The 24,414-nt window shown below is 42.4% G+C and overlaps 1 protein-coding gene across 1 annotated transcript; it reads left to right on the forward strand.

Annotated features, from left to right (window-relative positions):
- The first annotated feature begins 437 nt into the window (after positions 1-437).
- On the forward strand, positions 438-7,824 carry borcs5 (BLOC-1 related complex subunit 5). Its single transcript, XM_014125718.3, has 5 exons — positions 438-621; positions 743-843; positions 6,586-6,729; positions 6,912-7,069; positions 7,310-7,824. Exons 2-5 carry the CDS (start codon positions 786-788, stop codon positions 7,541-7,543), a joined length of 594 nt encoding a protein of 197 aa, XP_013981193.1. The 5' UTR covers positions 438-621; positions 743-785; the 3' UTR covers positions 7,544-7,824.
- The last annotated feature ends 16,590 nt before the right edge of the window (positions 7,825-24,414 follow it).

Here is a 24,414-nt window from a genome sequence, read left to right on the forward strand (position 1 = left end):
AATCTTGTGCTCATGAATATGGGGTGTCAAAGGACACTTTGATAATGAATAAAGTTGATTTAATAGCTTTTATGAGGTTATCAATACGACTTGGGTTTTGGAAAGCAGAAATGGCAGGTTGAAGGTTATTGTGGAGACGGCAAATGTGATATTAGTGTCAGTTACTGTTGAAATGGTTGTTGACATGCTGAACAATCCTAAGGGTGGAGTGTTTCAGCATGATATAGATCAAGTTTAATGGGGTTGGGGAGGGGTTTTGGGGGAGAGGAGGGTGTGGTAGAAGTTAGTGGGGATTTATTTTGTATTTTATTTTCATGGTAGTACAGAATTGGGCAGATCATGATTGATCGTACATTCCAGCACAGTAGATGGCAGCATGCACTTAAACGATTGTTTGCTGACCGCCATGATAGCATAGAAGAAGAAGAAGAGGAAAAGGAAAAGGAAGAGGGGTGGTTGTGTGTTTACGGAAGTAGCTAGCTAGTTCGATATCTTTCAGTTTGTTAACGTATTTACTTGAATTAAATATAGTTTGCTACATCATGAAACCATCGTGATGGTAAAAATATAATAGAAATCAAAACAGGCGTGGTCTAACAGAACAAGATAAACACAACGAAGGTAAGAGATGTGCTAAGCTAGCTAACAGCAACTTAGCAAACGTGGCTTGTTTATCAGTCGAATGTCTGCGTGGTACAGCTGACGTTCCCTTGAAAACGAACGTATCTATGTTTGGATGTAGGTCTCCTGAGGTGGTGAATTGAAGCCATAACGTGACTGACACCATGGGGGCCGAGCATAGTGGTGATTCTGAGCACAAACACTCCGACTACAGTTCCTCGGGTAAGAAGGGAGGACCGGCAGGTTGTCTGCCGTGTTGGGAAAAGTACCCAATTGTCATATTTGAGTAAAAGTAAAGATACCTTAATAGAAAATGACTCAAGTGGAAGTAACCCAGTAAAATACTACCTGAGTAAAAGTTTTAAAGTATTTGACTTTAAATATACTTAAGAATCAAAAATAAATGTAATTGCTAAAAAACTACTTAAGTAGTAACGTTACTTTCAAGTGTTTTTACTTGAGTACTTTACACCACTGGTTGTCTGTGTGTGCGTCCCAGTAATGTTATTTCTCCTGAAGTGTACACGTTCTCTACTTTCCACAACTCAAAACCATATTCCTAATACCAGTAATTTCCTTTCAAGTCAGTGAAAGGAGGTGAACAAGTGTATACTTTGGGCAGAAGGAGACGTAGCCGTTGAGCACAAAGTTTTAATGCTATATTATTCCCTGAACTCTTGCACATAGGATACTCAAATGTGTACTTGTCATTTTTTTCCCTCTAAGATGAGCGCATGCAGAAATATCAGCCCACTGAGAGAAGCACAAGATTGAACTTCACTCAACTTTCTAGAGTTTTCCCTGTTAACAATGTCAATGTTTCTTTTTATTGTGGGAATTGTGATCGAATCAACCTGATATTAGCCACTTTCAATGCAACATACTGAAACAAAACGAACTATGCAAGATATTTTGTTGTAGGCAGACGCATCAGAGAAGGATTCTATTGTGCCCACAACTCAGCCTGTACTCTACACAGACCGGTTTGGCATAACCAATCAGAGCTGCAGTAGGCCTATATGCAAATAGACCATTACAATATATGGATCTGTGCCATTCACTTTGAACTGGATTGTGTTTACAGCTGTGGTTGTGAGTAGGGCTGTGGCAGTCACAATTTCGTCAGCCGGTGATTGTCAAGCAAATAACTGTCATTCTCATGGTAATTGCCCGTTAATTAACATAAACACATTTAGCATCTCCTGGCTTCCACACACAGCCTACAAGCCATTTTAAAAAGTCGAATAAATCCATGTAATATAGTCTATACCTTCACAATAAATCCATGATTTATTTTAGACAGGTCTAAAGAAGCACGGTATGAAGAAAATGTAGTCTATTTCGGAAGAAAAGAATAGCATATTCTGAGTTGTCCTGATGACCAAGTGGATGTGGGCTACACTAGTTAATTTAGCAGAATCGATTTGCTTATAATTCTGTGGCATTATTTTATAGTATGAATAATACAACTGAACAATGCTGGATAAAATATAAATATTTTCTCCAACTGATTTGAGTGTGCACATGCGGCTATTCTGTGTTGAGCTGTTAACAAAGAAATAGCTTCTTCTATATGCTTAATTTAGAGTTATTAATGTAACTTTAGTTGTTCTACAAACGTTGGGCTATATGTTTAGATTTAATACATTGTAAGGCTGCATGATGCGACTAATGATTTGAAAAAAGTTGCTTGAAAGGCATGAGCTCTGCTTTGTTTTTTGCGCAGGCTGTACACACTCCAATAGTCTCTCATTCACAATTTGACAAGCACTTGATAATGCCTCGAATTTCACAACGGCATCCCCTTTGTGGCCGTAATGCACCCTAAAAAATCCATGCTTTTTGCGGCCCTGTGTGCTGCGTTGTGCCCTTCTCCCTGAGTGTGCTGCGCAATCCGAAGCTTCTCTCACTCACATGACTCTCCATCACGTGATCAGGTCTTTCTCACAGGCTACAAGTGAAGACAGACACATCAGGGACGCAACTGCGCTCGTCCTTATCCAATTCCGAGGTGCACATTGAAGATATTGGAAGAACTGTCCACATTTACTTTTCGTCAGCCAACAAGATGAGTAGGCTTAACGAACAGCAAAAGCACTATCCTATGTCAATCTACTATCCCCATAGTACAAAAGTTGACCTATTCTGTGCAAGAAATAAATATTCCAAACGTAGTCTGGGACAGTTGTGGGATGTGATTGATCCCAAATTAATACAACCACTAGCATTAAAACAAACAAAAAAATGCAATGTGGCTGACGCAACAGATCAGAACGTTTAACTTAAAATGTTGATAAACTATCAGGCTATTTATTCACATTATAAGCGCAGCAATGCACACATGATAGTAGGCTATAAGTGTGAATGTTCCATCAGCAGGAAAACACCATTTAAAAAGAGACCGCAAATGCAATTGTGCATGTAATGCTTTTATTATAAAGGTGCATTTTTAGGGTGAAAATGATCTTCCCCAAACTTGAAGCTCACGTGCTCCTTATATGCCAGTTAGGCTCTACACCCGGATTAATGTGCTTCATTTTAAGAAGTTATTTGGCCACTTTAGTTGTGATACAAACTTTATTAACAAATATAGGCCTATGGGCTAGGCCACATGAGGTGTGCGACTATGATTCAAAAAAGTTGCAAACAAAAAGGCATTGTTTCTTATGCTAGGTGTCATTCACAAGTGATAATAAATAGTATTTTTATCTTTTTATGTCAGAGTGATTTAAAGGGACAATAAGAGTGGGAAAGGGACCTAGTCAGTTGTATAGGGAAAGGGGGATACCTAGTCAGTTGTATAGGGAAAGGGGGACACCTAGTCAGTTGTATAGGGAAAGGGGGGTACCTAGTCAGTTGTATAGGGAAAGGGGGATACCTAATCAGTTGTATAGGGAAAGGGGGATACCTAGTCAGTTGTATAGGGAAAGGGGGATACCTAGTCAGTTGTATAGGGAAAGGGGGATACCTAGTCAGTTGTATAGGGAAAGGGGGGTACCTAGTCAGTTGTATAGGGAAAGGGGGATACCTAGTCAGTTGTATAGGGAAAGGGGGATACCTAGTCAGTTGTATAGGGAAAGGGGGTACCTAGTCAGTTGTATAGGGAAAGGGGGTACCTAGTCAGTTGTATAGGGAAAGGGGGATACCTAGTCAGTTGTATAGGGAAAGGGGGATACCTAGTCAGTTGTATAGGGAAAGGGGGATACCTAGTCAGTTGTATAGAGAAAGGGGGATACCTAGTCAGTTGTATAGAGAAAGGGGGATACCTAGTCAGTTGTATAGGGAAAGGGGGGTACCTAGTCAGTTGTATAGGGAAAGGGGGATACCTAATCAGTTGTATAGGGAAAGGGGGATACCTAGTCAGTTGTATAGGGAAAGGGGGATACCTAGTCAGTTGTATAGGGAAAGGGGGATACCTAGTCAGTTGTATAGGGAAAGGGGGATACCTAGTCAGTTGTATAGGGAAAGGGGGGTACCTAGTCAGTTGTATAGGGAAAGGGGGATACCTAGTCAGTTGTATAGGGAAAGGGGATACCTAGTCAGTTGTATAGGGAAAGGGGGACACCTAGTCAGTTGTATAGGGAAAGGGGGACACCTAGTCAGTTGTATAGGGAAAGGGGGACACCTAGTCAGTTGTATAGGGAAAGGGGGACACCTAGTCAGTTGTATAGGGAAAGGGGGATACCTAGTCAGTTGTATAGGGAAAGGGTGATACCTAGTCAGTTGTATAGGGAAAGGGGATACCTAGTCAGTTGTATAGGGAAAGGGGATACCTAGTCAGTTGTATAGGGAAAGGGTGATACCTAGTCAGTTGTATAGGGACAGGGGGATACCTAGTCAGTTGTATAGGGAAAGGGGGACACCTAGTCAGTTGTATAGGGAAAGGGGGATACCTAGTCAGTTGTATAGGGAAAGGGGGATACCTAGTCAGTTGTATAGGGAAAGGGGGATACCTAGTCAGTTGTATAGGGAAAGGGGGATACCTAGTCAGTTGTATAGGGAAAGGGGGATACCTAGTCAGTTGTATAGGGAAAGGGGGATACCTAGTCAGTTCTACAACTGAATGCATTCAACTGAAATGTGTCTTCCGCATTTAACCCAACCCCTCTGAATCAGAGAGGTGCGGAGGGCTGCCTTAATGGACATCCACGTCATCGGCGCCCGGGGAACAGTGGGTTAACTGCCTTGCTCAGGGGCAGGCAACTGTTTTTTTTTACCTTGATCCAGCAACCTTTCGGTTACTGGCCCAATGCTTTAACCACTAAGCTACTGAGTACTAGTGCTGAGTACCAGGCAGTTAGCAAGTTTAGCAGGCTACTAATGATCAGCAGCAGCATCAGAGCTTGGAGAAGCCTAGTTACCGTTACTAAACTGTCATGTGGACTGTCTCGTGACCGCCGGTGTGGCGGTAATACGGGCACCACAACAGCCCTAGTTGTGAGTAGATGCGCTTGTTTTGAGATCAAAGCTAGAGCTACATGTCTTTGTCTTAAAGAGGCAGTGTTGTATTTTGAGCCCGGCTATAATAAGCTAAGTAGAAGTTAGGCAGATTGTAGCATAATTTGTCAGACTCAGTAATAATGGTATGGGAATAATAATGCATTTTATTTTGTAAAGTTGTTTCTTGCGTCAAACAACATTTTCAGTCACCTCCTTGTCTGAAGAACAAGTGGATAAACAGGTTAATGTCAAGCCCTCTATATATTTTTTTTTTCTCCAAAAGTGCTATGGAATGTAGGCCTACATTAAACACCACACATTGGTTGCTACTGTAGGCTGAATGGGTCCTCAGATCCTCACAAGGTTCTACAGCTGCACCATCGAGAGCATCCTGACTGGTTGCATCACTGCCTGTTATGGTAACTGCTTGGCAATACATTACTGGGGCCAAGCTTCCTGCCATCCAGGAACTCTATATCAGGCAGTGTCAGAGGAAGGCCCTAAAAACTGTCAAAGACTCCAGCCACCCTAGTCATAGACTGTTCTCTCTGCTACCGCACGGCAAGCGGTACCGGAGCGCCAGGTCTAGGTCCAAGATGCTTCTAAACAGCTTCTACCCCAAGGCCATAAGACTCCTGAACACCTAAGCAAATTGCTACCCAGACTATTTGCATTGCCCCCCCTCTTTTACACCGCTGCTACTCTCTGTTGTTATTATCTATGCATAGTCACTTTAATAACTCTACCTACATGTACATATTACCTCAACTAACCGGTGCCCTCGAACATTGACTCTGTACCAGTACCCCCCTGTGTATAGTCTCGCTATTGTTATTTTACTGCTGCTCTTTAATTACTTGTTACTTTTATTTCTTATTCTTATCCATACTTTTTTTAACTGAATTGTTGGTTAGGGACTCGTAAGTAAGCATTTCACTGTAAGGTCTACTACACCTGTTGTATTCAGCATTTCACTGTAAGGTCTACTACACCTGTTGTATTCAGCATTTCACTAAGGTCTGCTACACCTGTTGTACTTGGCGCATGTGACTAATAACATTTGATTTGAATGATAGAACAACTATTTCCATGTTAAAATGTTATGTTTTTGCAGTTGTTTTTGATGGTAGTCCTCTCTGGTAAGCCCACATTATGATCAAATAGCCACAGTAGCCTACTTGGCCACTGTTATAACTGTAATTTAAAGTGTACAGCTTCAGTGTTCACAGTAAACATGCGTTGGAAGTTGCACAGAATTTTCACAATGTTCAATTTGCGCTCAGCAGACCTGAAATGTGCTCAGTGCTGAACATGTTTTGAGGGAACATTGGTTAAAAGTGCCTTGTTTCATATTTGCAGGATGTTTCAAATGATACCCTATTCCCTATATAGTGCACTATTGCTGACCAGGGCCCATAGTCTCATGTCATTTTCTTAGGAGCCTCTCTAGCGGTTAGCTATCTTTCAACACAAAAACAATTACTAATAGATGGGAAAATGTATTGAAATGCTTTGTTGTTGCAGTGGTGCCCTCTCCAGCGAAGCAGAAGGCTAAAATGGACGACATTGTGGTGGTGGCTCAGGGTACACAGTCATTGCGCAACATCCAAAATGACCCTGATGTCATCAAGCTTCAGGAAATCCCCACTTTTCAGCCCTTGTTGAAAGGTAAGCTAAGGGCCTCTCATCAACCTCTAGACATGTCCTCTATCTCTACAGTATTGTAATAATTTTCCATATGAGAATGTGTACAATTATGGATAGGCCTAGACATTCCTTTATGACCATGAAGTCGACAGAAAGAGTGATCATAGATTATGCTTTGAGGGTCAGTCTGTCCATGTCTCTAGGTGTGCTGAGTGGCCAGATGTCCCCCAGCAGTTTGTGTCTAGAGAGGCTGGACTCTGCCCAGGTGCTGCAGCTCTGCATCCGCTACCAGGACCACCTGCACCAGTGTGCTGAGGCCGTGGCCTTCGACCAGAACGCCCTGGTCAAGAGGATCAAAGAGGTTAAAATCACCTCCCCTGTCTGTGCATGCAGGCACCTCTCCTTTCCTTCATCTGCACTAGTCTGACAGACCGGAGTCCGGTGAAAGCAGCTTCCCCAATAGGCCTCCATCTTCTTTCATTTGTCTTTGGTTTTCATATGTGCATTAATAAGGGAGGGGAAGAAGCCACGCTAGTCTATTGAAATATAGACAATGTGAAGTTGTTAGAATGATCTCACACTTTCTCTCCCTCCCTCCCAGATGGACCTGTCTGTGGAGACGTTGTTCAGCATCATGCAGCAGCGTCAGAAGCGCTATGCTAAGTACGCTGAGCAGATCCAGAAGGTGAACGAGATGTCCATGATCCTGAGACGTATCCAGATGGGCATTGACCAGACCGTCCCCCTGATGGAGAGGCTCAACAACCTTCTGCCGGAGTGCGAACGCCTGGAGCCCTTCAGCATGAGGCCGGATGGGGACGTTTCAGCCAAGTAGAACTATCTCTGCCTGGGTACGCTGATACACTCACTGTCATGGCCATCTAGTCTAGTCTTCAATGCCTCTGCCATTTTAAAAGCTCTTTATTGAACCATTCATGTTGAACAGAAGAGAGGGAGGGAGGGAGGGAAAGAAAGAAAAACTGCCCAGCTTGCTCCCCAATCCATCCTAAACCCTTCACATCCACAACTTACCGTCCCACCGGCCCTGGACATTTAGCTCAGCCACTCAGCATAAGCAGTCCCCTCCCCATCCAGCAGACGTAGTGGGTTTCTGGGACAGCTACATCAGGGGTTTACATGTCTGAGTGAATTGGAAGACTGTAAAACAGGAAGTTTACATGATGATTCACTGAAGGGAACCTGCTTGGATCTTTGATTACTGGCACTTTGTAGACACCACAAGGAGTGTGGTGACAAAATGACTTCCAAAAATGACTGAATCTCCAGAAGTAATATTAGTCAAAGATGAGCTCCGAAGATAAACTCCTGGAGCTTGAACTGGCAGTATTTTTGTTTTGGGGGGGGAAACATTTTTATTACGCAAAATTATTTTGAGTGTTAGGTGACTGAATATGTTGGATTCTCCGTGAGCATTTTAAATGGCTTGCATAACAACAAATGAAAATGTTTATTTGGGAAATAAATAAATAATTGAGAAATTTGAATCATTTCAATTTCTTGCAAAGTGTATAAAGGTTCTTATACTGTTCTGTTTAAAGAATGAAGTTAAATAATCAGATACTGACCCTCTCACTTGGATATGATGATTGGTTATAGGATATTGCCATTTGGTGTTATAGTATATACACTTAGTGTACAAAACATTATGAACACCTGCTTTTTCCGTGACCTAGACTGACCAGGTGAATCCAGGTTAAAGTTATGATCCCTTATTGATGTCACTTGTTAAATCCACTTCAATCATTATAGATGAAGGGGAGGAGACAGGTTAAAGAAGGATTTTTTTAAGCCTTGAGACAATTGAGACATGGATTGTGTATGTGTGTCATTCAGAGGGTGAATGGGCAAGACAAAAAGTGCCTTTGATGGGGTATTGTAATAGGTGACAGGCGCACCGGTTTGAGTGTCACGAACTGCAACGCTGCTGGGTTTTTCACACTCAATAGTTTCCACTGTGTATCAAGAATGGTCCACCACCCAATGGACATCCAGCCAACTTGACACAACTATGGGAAGCATTGGAGTCAACATGGGCCAGCATCCTTGTGGAACGCTTTTGACACCTTATAGATACCATGCCCAACAAATTGTGGCTGTTCTGGGGGCAAAAGTGGGTGCAAATCAATATTAAGGTGTTCCTAATGTTTTGTGCACTCCGTGAAGGTTCCCCTTGTTCTGTGAGGATGTGGCCATTGAATTTTGGTAAGAGCTGAAATACTTAAAATTGTCGAGCAAAGTTCTCTCTCTTCTCTGTAACGTTCAATGTATCCTAATTTGAATTATGATTGCCTCTGTCTGTCTGTCTGGCAGAAGAAGGCATATCATCGTTCTTGGGACCTTTTCTAATGTCCAAAATCACCATCTAATTCTAGTGATCCATCAGCGCCTTTTCATATGTAAATTAACAAGGAGGATATCCCTTAACGTGCTTAAGGGGAATTGTTTGAACATTGAAACTGGAATGGAAATGCGAGTCAGTCTGAACAGAGAACATCATTTTAGTGCAGTTCCTTTGTGGGCTGAGTGTTCTACTCTACCTGCCTTTGTGCTGTGAAGTGAAGAATGGGCCTAGCCAACTGATCTTCATAGCCTGAATATTAATACACCAAGATAATCCAAAACAATTTGCCATCAGGAATTTCATTTCTGAGAAATCCAATTTCCCCATATAGGCTTACTTCTCATTTGAATATAAAAGGGACAGTTTTTATACTTTGTTTCTGTATTCAGAATCGATCCATAGCTAGGAATCTGAGTGAGAGAAGATTGAAATGGCCTGCTGTAAAATGTACAGAACCATGGTTCTCTCTTTGTCTGAGGCTGGACTAGGTGCATACTAATGAGCAGCGCTATTAGCTGCCTGAATACTCTGCTGTTGTAGAGAACCCTTTTACGTCAAATACCTTGTAGTTATATGATTATAATTTCAAATTGGATAAATATTCAATGTTTCTCTGAACAGGCTATTATACCTTTGTTTGAATTATTTATTGGGTTGTAACTTTTAAGAGGAATGAAGATCAGCCGAATTGCATGCATTGACGGTCAGGGTTTCAGTTGGAATATGATTCAGCACTTTCTGCTATTTGACATAGTCACCTCAATTGTTTGATATGTTATAGGGTGAAGTTGCCCCTACATGCTGATCTTTTGTCAGTTTAGTATCTTTTGGGACAAATGGTTAGAGTTAGGATTGGGGGAGAGGAAGCTGATTCTAGCTCTGTACCGAGGGGAAACTTCATCCTGGAGTGTTTGATACAACTGCGACACAACCCACTAGGAAGCAGCCAAGAGACTCAGGAATATGACATCATCACTGTCACGCCTACTCCCGTTCCCTCTCTCCGGCGCTCGACGTCGCCGGTCTACTAACCACCAGTCCTGGCAACCCACATTACGCACACCTGGCAACCATAATTTCGCACACCTGCTCCCCATCATTATGCGCTCCTGGGGTTCAGAATTTACCTTGATTACTTCCTCTTTATTTAGCCCTCAGTAGCCTCAGTCTTCAGGCAGTATTACGTTCAAATCAAATTGTATTAGTCACATGCGCAGAATACAACAGGTGTAGACCTTACAGTGAAATGCTTACTTAACCAACAATGCAGTTTAAAAGATACGAATAAGAAATAAAAGGAACAAATAATTAAAGAGCAGCAGTAAAATAACAATAGTGAGACTATGTAAAGGGGGTACCGGTACAGAGACAATGCGCGAGGGCACCGGTTAGTCGAGGTAATATGTACATGTAGGTAGAGTTATTAAAGTGACTGCAAATAGTAGCAGCGGCGTAAAAGAGGGGGCAATGCAAAGCCTTTTGGACCTAGACTTGGCGCTCCGGTACCACTTGCCATACGGTAGCAGAGAGAACAGTCTATGACTGGGGTGGCTGGAGTCTTTGACAGTTTTTAGGGCCTTCCTCTGACACTGCCTGATATAGAGTTCCTGGATGGCAGGAAACTTGGCCCCAGTGATGTACTGGGCCGTACGCACTACCCTCTGTAGTGCCTTGTGGTGGGAGGCCGAGAATTTGCCATGCAACCAGTCAGGATGCTCTCGATGGTGCAGCTGTAGAACGTTTTGAGGATCTGAGGACCCATGCCAAATCTTTTCAGTCTCCTGAGGAGGAATAGGTTTTGTTGTGCCCTCTTCACGACTGTCTTGGTGTGCTTGGACCATGTTAGTTTGTTGGAGAAGTGGACACTAAGGAACTTGAAGCTCTCAACCTGCCCCACTACAGCCCCGTCAATGAGAATGGGGGTGTGCTCGGTCCTCCTTTTCCTGTAGTCCACAATCATCTCCATTGTCTTGATCACGTTGAGGGAGAGGTTGTTGTCCTGGCTCCACACGGCCAGGTCTTTGACCTCCCTATATAGGCTTTCTCGTCGTTGTCGGTGATCAGGCCTACCACTGTTGTCATCGGCAAACTTAATGATGGTGTTGGAGTCGTGCCTGGCCGTGCAGTCATGAGTGAACAGAGAGTACAGGAGGGGACTGAGCACGCTACCCTGAGGGGCCCCCAGTACGCTTCTCCTGGTTTGTATTATCTCATGTTTCTTATTATTAAACACCTTCTGCACCTGCTTCCTGACTCCCTGTGTATACGTTACAATCACACACAGCAGGGAACGTTCTGCTCATAGATGTCAACAACAAAATTCACAGCCAGACAACACATTACATTTCCCTTTTTATTGAAATGCCACCACATTTATAAGTTGGTTTGTTTATTTGTAATTTTTTTAACCTTTATTTAACTAGGCAAGTCAGTTAAGAACAAATTCTTATTTACAATGATGATCTACCAAAAGGCCTCCTGCGGGGACGGGGACTGGGATTAAAAATATATAAATATAGGACAAAACACACCACGACAAGAGAGACAACACTACATAAAAAGAGACCTAAGATGACAACACAGCATGGTAGCAACACATGTCAACAACATGGTAGCAACACAACATGGTAGCAATGCAAAACATGGTACAAATGTTATTGGGCACAGACAACAGCACAAAGGGCAAGAAGGTAGAGGAGACTATGATATACTGCATAAAAGTACTGGCTATTCCAAAAACCCATCAGAACTCAATCCACTGGTGTAGAGAATAGACTTGGTAAGGTAAATGCTCAGATCAACTAGTTCCTCCTTGCCCTCTACGAAACATACAGGACATTGAGGGTGTCAGTGATTCAGTGCCACAGGGGCAGTTGTCATGACGGCAGAGTGACAGCATCATTGCTCCTTTAAAGGCCTGTGGCCAAACATCTCATTATGGCTCTGCTCTGTGTTTTTGTTTCTGTCCGAGAACAAGGTGACATTGGGTCACATTAATGAAACGCATGGAATATAATTACTTTGTCATCTTACGTTTCATTTATTACCGCTCACCAGAATTCAGCTAAAAATCCTTGAAATACATTTCAAGTGGGCTCAAGCAGGTCAAGACAACCCTACACGTAGCAGGCCTACATTAGATGATTCATCTTGAAATATATTACTGCTCTGCAGTCTGGTTTTGTAGTTACTTAGTCTGTTTTATTTTTTTTTACTTCTGTAAAGGCTATGGTATTTTGGTTGAATTCTGTTGCCCACATCACCCATGATTATACTGTTGGTGGAGAGTTGAAGAAAACCCACATGACAGGACTCTTGTCTGTCAGAGTCTCTGTGTGTTATTCACAGAGACAACTGAGCCAGTCAAGCCCCTAGTCTGGTAGCCTGCAGTGGAGGAGTCCATGTCACTTCTTGTGATCAGAAACCATATTTAAAATGTACATTGCTGATGAAAGTTTATCTATGTTCTTATGCAGTGCAATATTTCATCAGTTTGAAAATACAATGAGCCAGGTCAGTTGTTCCATTTGCTCTTGATAAAATGGCACTTGAATCTACTTCTTGTTAATGACTTTACGTCAGGAGCTGTTACTTACTACCAAGACATGTTCTATGAAGCCACTGTTGTTAATAATGTGCAGCCTATCCTGTCATAAACGTATGAATTGTGATCTTCCTGTTATGTATTGACCCCCGCATTGACCCCCGCTTCCACATTAACCTGTCACTGGGCTCTGCCTTTAATATTCATCGTTAACACAATATTTGGATTTAGATGGAATTGAATACATCAGTGACAACAACCCCCAATATTGGGTATGAGGAACCACCTAATGTAATGCAACCATAATTACGTTGGAGCACTTACCGTTGGAGCGTGCTCTATTGAACAATGCCTGATTGGAAATCCATTATTTCTTCCTTTCAAATGCAGATTATTACTTTATTTTAGGAGAACTCTTCAACAGCCACTCTTGGTTGATGCTTTTTGCTTTGAAGTTCACATTGAAAAGAAAACAAGAGGCAGGGTTTTTCCCATCACAATGCATATTATTAATTATGCAGAGTATATCCTTCATAATTATTTTTATTAAGTGTTCAAATCAACTGACTAAATTGCTATAATATAGACATACAGTACCAGTCAAAAGTTTGGACACACCTACTCATTCAAGGGTTTTTCTTTCTTTTTACTATTTTCTTCATTGTAGAATAATAGTTAAGACATCAAAACTACGAAATAACACATATAGAATCAAGTAGTAACTAAAAAAGTGTTAAGCTTTGCATACTCTGCATTCTCTCGACCAGCTTCATGAGGTAGTCACCTGGAATGCATTTCAATTAACAGGTGTGCCTTGTAAAACGTTAATCTGTGGAATGCATTTGAGACAATCAGTTGTGCTGTGACAAGGTAGAGGTGGTATATAGAAGATAGCCCTATTTGGTAAAAGACCAAGTCCATATTATGGCAAGAACAGCTCAAATAAGCAAAGAGAAACCACAGTCCATCATTACTTTAAGACTTGAAGGTCAGTATATGCGGAACATAAAAATAATTTAAGAGTCTTCAAGTGCAGCTGCAAAAACCATGAAGTGCTATGATGAAACTGGCTCTCATGAGGACCGCCACAGGAAAGGAAGACTCAGAGTTACCTCTGCTGCAGAGGATAAGTTCATTAACTGTAAAAGTAACAGACACATCTCAACATCAACTGTTAAGAGGAGACTACGTGAATCAGGCCTTCATGGTCGAATTGCTGCAAAGAAACCACTGCTAAAGGACACCAATAAGAAGAAGATACTTGCTTGGGCCAAGAAACACGAGCAATGGACATTAGACCGGTGGATATCTGTCCTTTGGTCTGATGAGTCCAAATTTGAGATTTTTGTTTCCAACCGCCGTGTCTTTGTGAGACTCAGAGTAGGTGAACGGATGATCTCTGCATGTATGGTTCCCACCGTGAAACATGGAGGTGTGATGGTGTGGGTGTGCTTTGCTTTGCTGGTTACACTGTCTGTGATTTATTTAGAATTCAAGGCACAGCTAACCAGCATGGCCACCACAGCATTCTGCAGCGATATGCCATCCCATATGGTTTAGGCTTAGTGGGACTATTAATTCGTTTGTCAACAGGACAATGATTTTGAAATATATTTATATTTGTTTACCACTTTTTTGGTGGTTACATATGTGTTATTTCATAGGTTTGATGTCTTCACTATTATTCTACAATGTAGAAAAAAGTAAAAAATTATGAAAAACCCTTGAATCAGTAGTTGTGTCCAAACTTTTGACTGGTACTGTATATTTGCATAATTGGAGAATTACACTTCATTGAATCAAAATCTCAGAAAACCAAATTTGTGGGTTTGATTGAATAGACCTTAAATAACCTTTGTGAGCTAAACTTGAGCTGTCTTCGACAAGATAGTTCACCCATGCTCCGACTGTCTACCCAAATCATTTCAACCTCTAGCAAAGCAAACTTTATTCTCTTCTATTACAAATCAGTTCCCAGAGTGCTTTGTGTCTGTCTCTTAATGACTTGGTTTGCTGCCAGTTACTTTAAGGTGATTTTGGCAGTAGGTCATTTAGAGCATGCTGATGGTGCCCTATTCACTCCCCCTGTTTTTCAGGTCATCAGTGCTAATGTACTTATAACACATATAAATAAATGTGTTGAATATTTCTGTGAATCTCACAACCAGAGATACACACTGACTGTATCTGATCTGCGCAGTCAGTGTTTCTCCTATATTCATTTAGTAGTGGCGTACCACCGCTGTTAAATTGTTGCCTCCACTCCCAAAAAACTAAAAATATATTCAGAGTGTACCAAACATTAAGAACACCTTCCTAATATTGAGTTGCACCCCCTTTTGCCATCAGAACAGCCTCAAATTACAGTGGGGGAAAAAAGTATTTGATCGCCTGCTGATTTTGAACATTTGCCCACTTACAAAGAAATGATCAGTCTATAATTTTAATGGTAGGTTTATTTGAACAGTGAGAGACAGAATAACAACACAAATATCCAGAAAAACGCATGTCAAAAATGTGATAAAATGATTTGCATTTTAATGAGGGAAATAAGTATTTGACCCCTCTGCAAAATATGACTTAGTACTTGGTGGCAAAACCCTTGTTGGCAATCACAGAGGTCAGACGTTTCTTGTAGTTGGCCACCAGGTTTGCACACATCTCAGGAGGGATTTGTCCCACTCCTTTTGCAGATCTTCTCCAAGTCATTAAGGTTTCGAGGCTGACGTTTGGCAACTCAAACCTTCAGCTCCCTCCACAGATTTTCTATGGGATTAAGGTCTGGAGACTGGCTAGACCACTCCAGGACCTTAATGTGCTTCTTCTTGAGCCACTCCTTTCAAATCAAATCAAATCAAATTTATTTTTATATAGCCCTTCGTACATCAGCTGATATCTCAAAGTGCTGTACAGAAACCCAGCCTAAAACCCCAAACAGCAAGCAAAGCATGTGAAAGAAGCACGGTGGCTAGGAAAAACTCCCTAGGAAAAACTCCCTAGAAAGGCCAAAAACCTAGGAAGAAACCTAGAGAGGAACCAGGCTATGAGGGGTGGCCAGTCCTCTTCTGGCTGTGCAGGGTGGATATTATAACAGAACATGGTCAAGATGTTAAAATGTTAAAGTGTTCATAAATGACCAGCATGGTCAAATAATAATCATCATAGTAGTTGTCGAGGGTGCAACAAGCACGTCCGGTGAACAGGTCAGGGTTCCATAGCCGCAGGCAGAACAGTTGAAACTGGAGCAGCAGCACGGCCAGGTGGACTGGGGACAGCAAGGAGTCATCATACCAGGTAGTCCTGAGGCATGGTCCTAGGGCTCAGGTCCTCCGAGAGAAAGAGAGAATTAGAGAGAGCATATTTAAATTCACACAGGACACCGGATAAGACAAGAGAAATACTCCAGATGTAACAGACTGACCCCAGCCCCCCGACACATAAACTACTGCAGCATAAATACTGGAGGCTGAGACAGGAGGGATCAGAAGACACTGTGGCCCCATCCGATGATACCCCCGGACAGGGCCAAACAGGCAGGATATAACCCCACCCACTTTGCCAAAGCACAGCCCCCACACCACTAGAGGGATGTCTCCAACCACCAAGTTAGCCGGAAAGTAGAGCATTGCAGTAGTCCAACCTAGAAGTAACAAAAGCATGGATTAATTTTTCTGCGTCATTTTTGGACAGAAAGTTTCTGATTTTTGCAATGTTACGTAGATGGAAAAAAGCTGTTCTTGAAACAGTCTTGATATGTTCTTCAAAAGAGAGATCACGGTCCAGAGTAACGCCGAGGTCCTTCACAGTTTTATTTGAGACGACTGTACAACCATCCAGATTAATTGTCAGATTCAACAGAAGATCTCTTTGTTTCTTGGGACCTAGAACAAGCATCTCTGTTTTGTCCGAGTTTAAAAGTAGAAAGTTTGCAGCCATCCACTTCTTTATGTCTGAAACACAGGCTTCTAGCGAGGGCAATTTTGGGGCTTCACCATATTTCATTGAAATGTACAGCTGTGTGTCGTCCGCATAGCAGTGAAATTTAACATTATGTTTTCGAATGACATCCCCAAGAGGTAAAATATATAGTGAAAACAATAGTGGTCCTAAAACGGAACCTTGAGGAACACCGAAATTTACAATTGATTTGTCAGAGGACAAACCATTCACAGAGACAAACTGATATCTTTCCGACAGATAAGATCTAAACCAGGCCAGAACTTGTCCATGTAGACCAATTTGGGTTTCCAATCTCTCCAAAAGAATGTGGTGATCGATGGTATCAAAAGCGGCACTAAGATCTAGGAGCACGAGGACAGATGCAGAGCCTCGGTCTGACGTCATTAAAAGGTCATTTACCACCTTCACAAGTGCAGTCTCAGTGCTATGATGGGGTCTAAAACCAGACTGAAGCGTTTCGTATACATTGTTTGTCTTCAGGAAGGCAGTGAGTTGCTGTGCAACAGCTTTTTCTAAAATTTTTGAGAGGAATGGAAGATTCGATATAGGCCGATAGTTTTTTATAATTTCTGGATCAAGATTCGGCTTTTTCAAGAGAGGCTTTATTATTGCCACTTTTAGTGAGCTTGGTACACATCCGGTGGATAGAGAGCCGTTTATTATGTTCAACATAGGAGGGCCAAGCACAGGAAGCAGCTCTTTCAGTAGTTTAGTTGGAATAGGGTCCAGTATGCAGCTTGAGGGTTTGGAGGCCATGATTATTTTCATCATTGTGTCAAGAGATATAGTACTAAAACACTTTAGTATCTCCCTTGATCCTAGGTCCTGGCAGAGTTGTGTAGACTCAGGACAATGGAGCTTTGGAGGAATACCCAGATTTAAAGAGGAGTCTGTAATTTGCTTTCTAATGATCATGATCTTTTCCTCAAAGAAGTTCATAAATTTATTACTGCTGAAGTGAAAGCCATCCTCCATTTGCGAAGGCTGCTTTTTAGTTAGCTTTGCGACAGTATCAAAAAGAAATTTCGGATTGTTCTTATTTTCCTCAATTAAGTTGGAAAAATAGGATGATCGAGCAACAGTGAGGGCTCTTCGATACTGCACGGTACTGTCTTTCCAAGCTAGTCGGAAGACTTCCAGTTTGGTGTGGCGCCATTTCCATTCCAATTTTCTGGAAGCTTGCTTCAGAGCTCGTGTATTTTCTGTATACCAGGGAGCTAGTTTCTTATGACAGATGTTTTTAATTTTTAGGGGTGCAACTGCATCTAGGGTATTGCGCAAGGTTAAATTGAGTTCCTCGGTTAGGTGGTTAACTGATTTTTGTCCTCTGACGTCCTTGGGTAGGCAGAGGCAGTCTGGAAGGGCATCAAGGAATCTTTGGGTTGTCTGAGAATTTATAGCACGACTTTTAATGCTCCTTGGTTGGCGTCTGAGCAGATTATTTGTTGCAATTGCAAACGTAATAAAATGGTGGTCCGATAGTCCAGGATTATGAGGAAAAACATTAAGATCCACAACATTTATTCCATGGGACAAAACGAGGTCCAGAGTATGACTGTGGCAGTGAGTAGGTCCAGAGACATGTTGGACAAAACCCACTGAGTCGATGACGGCTCCGAAAGCCTTTTGGAGTGGGTCTGTGGACTTTTCCATGTGAATGTTAAAGTCACCAAAAATTTGAATATTATCTGCTATGACTACAAGATCCGATAGGAATTCAGGGAACTCAGTGAGGAACACTGCATATGGCCCAGGAGGCCTGTAAACAGTAGCTATAAAAAGTGAGTGAGTAGGCTGCATAGATTTCATGACTAGAAGCTCAAAAGACGAAAACGTAATTGTTTTTTTTTTTTGTAAATTGAAATTTGCTATCGTAAATGTTAGCAACACCTCCGCCTTTGCCGGATGCACGGGGGGTATGGTCACTAGTGTAACCAGGGGGTGAGGCCTCATTTAACACAGTAAATTCATCAGGCTTAAGCCATGTTTCAGTCAGGCCAATCACATCAAGATTATTATCAGTGATTAGTTCATTGACTATAACTGCCTTGGAAGTGAGGGATCTAACATTAAGTAACCCAATTTTGAGATGTGAGGTATCACAATCTCTTTCAATAATGGCAGGAATGGAGGAGGTCTTTATACTAGTGAGATTGCTAAAGCGAACACCGGCATTTTTAATTTTGCCCAACCTAGATCGAGGCACAGACACGGTCTCAATGGGGAAAGCTGAGCTGACTACGCTGACTGTGCTAGTGGCAGACTCCACTAAGCTGGCAGGCTGGCTAACAGCCTGCTGCCTGGCCTGCACCCTATTTCATTGTGGAGCTAGAGGAGTTAGAGCCCTGTCTATGTTCGTAGATAAGATGAGAGCACCCCTCCAGCTAGGATGGAGTCCGTCACTCCTCAACAGGCCAGGCTTGGTCCTGTTTGTGGGTGAGTCCCAGAAAGAGTGCCAATTATCTACAAATTCTATCTTTTGGGAGGGGCAGAAAACAGTTTTCAACCAGCGATTGAGTTGTGAGACTCTGCTGTAGAGCTCATCACTCCCCCTAACTGGGAGGGGGCCAGAGACAATTAATCGATGCCGACACATCTTTCTAGCTGATTTACACGCTGAAGCTATGTTGCGCTTGGTGACCTCTGACTGTTTCATCCTAACATCGTTGGTGCCGACGTGGATAACAATATCTCTATACTCTCTACACTCGCCAGTTTTAGCTTTAGCCAGCACCGTCTTTAGATTAGCCTTAACGTCGGTAGCCCTGCCCCCTGGTAAACAGTGTATGATCGCTGGATGATTAGTTTTAAGTCTAATACTGCGGGTAATGGAGTCGCCAATGACTAGGGTTTTCAATTTGTCAGAGCTAATGGTGGGAGCCGTCGGCGTCTCAGACCCCACAACGGGAGGAGTAGAGACCAGAGAAGTCTCGGCCTCCGACTCCGACTCGCTTAATGGGGAGAACCGGTTGAAAGTTTCTGTCGGCTGAATAAGCGACACCGGTTGAGCATTCCTACAGCGTTTCCCTCCAGAAGCCATGAGAAAGATGTCTGGCTGCGGGGACCGTGCGAGGGGGTTTATACTAACGTTACTATCTGTACTTACTGGTGGCACAGACGCTGTTTCATCCTTTCCTACACTGAAATTACCCTTGCCTAACGATCGCGTCTGAAGCTGGGCTTGCAGCACAGCTATCCTTGCCGTAAGGCGATCGTTCTCCTGTATATTATAAGTATAACGACTGCAATTAGAAGGCATCATGTTAATGTTACTTAGCTTCGGCTGTTTGAAGTCCTGACGAACCATGTCCAGATAAAACCTCCGGGGTGAAAAAGTTGAATGAAAAAAGTTGAGTGAGGGAAAAAGTAAAAATATACGGTAATGAAAAAGTAAAAAACCGTCAGGTAGCAAAGTAAGATCGGCAACAAAACGCACAGCAGCGTAAACAAGTCTGCAAGTTGTGGCCTTGGCCGTGTGTTTTGGGTCATTGTCATGCTGGAATACCCATCCATGACCCATTTTCAATGCCCTGGCTAAGGGAAGGAGGTTCTCACCCAAGATTTGACAGTAAATGTCCCCGTCAAATGATGCGGTGAAGTTGTCCTGTCCCCTTAGCAGAAAAACACCCCCAAAGCTTAATGTTTCCACCTCCATGTCTGACGGTGGAGATGGTGTTGTTGGGGTCATAGGCAGCATTCCTCCTCCTCCAAACACGGCGAGTTGAGTTGATGCCAAAGAGCTCCATTTTGGTCTCATCTGACCACAACACTTTCACCAGTTGTCCTCTGAATCATTCAGATGTTCATTGGCAAACTTCAGACGGGCATGTATATGTATTCTTGAGCAGGGGGACCTTGCGGGCGCTGCAGGATTTAAGTCCTTCACGGCGTAGTGTGTTACCAATTGTTGTCTTGGTGACTATGGTCCCAGCTGCCTTGAGATCATTGACAAGATCCTCCAGTGTCGTTCTGGGCTGATTCCTCACCGTTCTCATGATCATTGCAACTCCACGAGGTGAGATCTTGCATGGAGCCCCAGGCCGAGGGATATTGACAGTTCTTTTGTGTTTCTTCCATTTACATTTGCGAATAATCGCACCAAATGTTGTCACCTTCTCACCAAGCTGCTTGGCGATGGTCTTGTTGCCCATTCCAGCCTTGTGTAGGTCTACAATCTAGTCCCTGATATCCTTGGAGAGCTCTTTGGTCTTGGCCATGGTGGAGAGTTTGGAATCTGATTGATTGATTGCTTCTGTGGACAGGTGTCTTTTTTTTACAGGTAACAAGCTGCGGTTAGGAGCACTCCCTTTAAGAGTGTACTCCTAATCTCAGCTCGTTACCTGTATAAAAGACACCTGGGAGCCAGAAATCTTTCTGATTTGAGAGGGGGTCAAATACTTATTTCCCTCATTAAAATGCAAATCAACTTATAACATTTTTGACATGCGTTTTTCTGGATATTTTTGTTGTTATTCTGTCTCTCACTGTTCAAATAAACCTACCATTAAAATTATAGACTGATCCTTTCTTTATCAGTGAGCAAATGTACAAAATCAGCAGGGGATCAAATACTTTTTTCCCCCACTGTATCTCTCTCTTCTCATCAGATCATCCAAGAAGCCTCCAAGGTAACTAGCTAGCTATCTTATAATACTGGAAGTGTAGCACCGCCCCCTATCTCTGCCACCGCTGCTGAAAAAAAAGAAAACTGAAGGAAAACATTTGTACAGTAGAAAGAGGATCTTTTCCTGTTCCACTTACGTGGAATCTGAATCTGGGTGCCGCTCTGCTTCATTGAATATTCAGTGAAACTAGGATTTCCCACAACACCTCAAAATAGAGGATATGAAAAATTCTGACTCTTCCAACTCCACAGGGATAGCCAGCCTGAACCTACATGGCAGGTTGGCAGGCTGATTTGAGTGACGACCTTTGTAAGAAGTCCTTTGCTCTCAAAGCATTGCACATGCACTCAACTATGCTTTCACCTTTGAGTAACACTAACCTGACACTAAAGGATAACCTTGATGCTTGTCAATCCAAGCGTGTAATCACAGAGTATGCAAAGAGACAGTAATTAGCATCAGGGAAGCGTAACATTGACTTTGCCCTCGTTAAAACGTGCTACTATAAGAACAGCATAATGTCAATCCAGTTTTTATTTAGCGATTTACCTATTTAACGTTTCAAAATAAAAAACTATTTAAGGGAAACCCAAATGCAGTTATGTTTATAACTTATGTATTTTATCTATTTACTTTTTTTTTTTTATCACTTTGGTGCAATTTTCACAAGTATGTTGTACATTTTCACAACTAAGCCCAAAAAACTAAACAGATCATCAAAATGTCTCATGTTTCAAAACAACTCTAAGCACATTTTCAATTGACTGAGTACAACAAACAAATTCAAAGTAATTTTTTCACCAAACTTAATCAGTGTTTCATCTAGAAATACATGTTTCACATTGCAATGCATGTTCATATAAAGTAATTGCCTTCTACAATGCAATGCTCACATTACTCTTCTTTTTTGTTAAAATACATTTGACTATTTCTTAATCCAACTACTCTTTATTGATGATCACTTTGGTAAACCTATATAATTTACATGTCAACTGGTTTGTCTACTGCAGATTTTGAGAACTACATAATGAAAATGTATTTCTGTAGAAACATTTACATTTACATTTAAGTCATTTAGCAGACGCTCTTATCCAGAGCGACTTACAAATTGGTGCATTCACCTTATAATATCCAGTGGAACAACCACTTTACAATAGTGCATCTAAATCTTTAAGGGGGGGGGGTTAGAAAGATTACTTTATCCTATCCCAGGTATTCCTTGAAGAGGTGGGGTTTCAGGTGTCTCCGGAAGGTGGTGATTGACTCCGCTGTCCTGGCGTCGTGAGGGAGCTTGTTCCACCATTGGGGTGCCAGAGCAGCGAACAGTTTTGACTGGGCTGAGCGGGAACTGTGCTTCCTCAGAGGTAGGGAGGCGAGCAGGCCAGAGGTGGATGAACGGAGTGCCCTTGTTTGGGTGTAGGGCCTGATCAGAGCCTGAAGGTACGGAGGTGCCGTTCCCCTCACAGCTCCGTAGGCAAGCACCATGGTCTTGTAGCGGATGCGAGCTTCGACTGGAAGCCAGTGGAGAGAGCGGAGGAGCGGGGTGACGTGAGAGAACTTGGGAAGGTTGAACACCAGACGGGCTGCGGCATTCTGGATGAGTTGTAGGGGTTTAATGGCACAGGCAGGGAGCCCAGCCAACAGCGAGTTGCAATAATCCAGACGGGAGATGACAAGTGCCTGGATTAGGACCTGCGCCGCTTCCTGTGTGAGGCAGGGTCGTACTCTGCGAATGTTGTAGAGCATGAACCTACAGGATCGGGTCACCGCCTTGATGTTGGTGGAGAACGACAGGGTGTTGTCCAGGGTCACGCCAAGGCTCTTAGCACTCTGGGAGGAGGACACAAGGGAGTTGTCAACCGTGATGGCGAGATCTTGGAACGGGCAGTCCTTCCCCGGGAGGAAGAGCAGCTCCGTCTTGCCGAGGTTCAGCTTGAGGTGGTGATCCGTCATCCACACTGATATGTCTGCCAGACATGCAGAGATGCGATTCGCCACCTGGTGGTGATGGTGGTGGTGGTGATGGTGGTGATGTTATTTTAATAGACAAAAAAAGTAGCTTTTCTTTAAAAAACAAGTACATTTCTAAGTGACCCCAAACCTTTGAACGGTAGTGTATATATATATATATATATATATATATATATATATATATATAAATAATTAAATTCAATAAAAATTGTCATCATATTAGTACATTCGAGTAAACCGTATTTCATACTTTGTTATATATATATATATATATATATATATATATATATATATATACACTACCGTTCAAAGGTTTGGGGTCACTTAGAAATGTACTTGTTTTTTAAAGAAAAGCTACTTTTTTTGTCTATTAAAATAACATCAAATTGATCAGAAATACAGTGTAGACATTGTTAATATTGTAAATAACTATTGTAGCTGGAAATGGCTGATTTAATTTCTTTAATGGAATATTTTCATAGGCGTACAGAGGCCCATTATCAGCAACCATCACTCCTGTGATCCAATGGCACGTTGTGTTAGCTAGTCCAAGTTTATCATTTTAAAAGGCTAATTGATAATTGGAAAACCCTTTTGAAAATATGTTAGCACAGCTGAAAACTGTTGTTCTGATTAAAGAAGCAATAAAACTGTCCTTCTTTAGACTAGTTGAGTATCTGGAGCATCAGCATTGTGGGTTCGATTACAGGCTCAAAATGGCCAGAAACAATGCACTTTCTTCTGAAACTCGTCAGTCTGTTCTTGTTCTGAGAAATGAAGGCTATTCCATGCAAGAAATTGCCAAGAAACTGAAGATCTCATACAACGCTGTGTACTACTCCCTTCACAGAACAACGCAAACTGGCTCTAACCAGAATAGAAAGAGAAGTGGTAGGCCTCGATGCACTGAGCAAGAGGACAAGAGGCCCTGAGGCTCAGTTGGTAGAGCATGGTGTTTGCAACGCCAGCATGGTGTGTGCAACGGCAGGGTTGTGGGTTCGATTCCCATGGGGGGCCAGTACAAAAAAAAAAGAAAATGCATGAAATGAAATGTATGCATTCACTACTGTAAGTCGCTCTGGATAAGAGCGTCTGCTAAATGACTAAAATGTAAATGTAAGTGCATTAGAGTGTCTAGTTTGAGAAACAGATGCCTCATAATGGGGTAGTATTAAACCTGAAGACAGAGGGCCCGTAGAGTGACTGTGTGTGCCAACAGGTGTGGCTGTAATGGATGGCAAGGG

Source organism: Salmo salar, chromosome 10, assembly GCF_965601325.2.
Source record: "Salmo salar chromosome 10, fSalSal1, whole genome shotgun sequence".
Lineage (NCBI taxonomy): Eukaryota > Metazoa > Chordata > Actinopteri > Salmoniformes > Salmonidae > Salmo > Salmo salar.

What these genes read in the sequence shown, in the direction of transcription:
- borcs5 (XM_014125718.3), top strand. Translation starts at nt 786, where the DNA reads ATGGGGGCCGAGCATAGTGGTGATTCTGAGCACAAACACTCCGACTAC. An exon ending in TTTTCAGCCCTTGTTGAAAG is followed by an intron (nt 6,730 to 6,911) that starts GTAAGCTAAGGG and finishes CCATGTCTCTAG; the next exon opens with GTGTGCTGAGTGGCCAGATG. An exon ending in TGGTCAAGAGGATCAAAGAG is followed by an intron (nt 7,070 to 7,309) that starts GTTAAAATCACC and finishes CCTCCCTCCCAG; the next exon opens with ATGGACCTGTCTGTGGAGAC.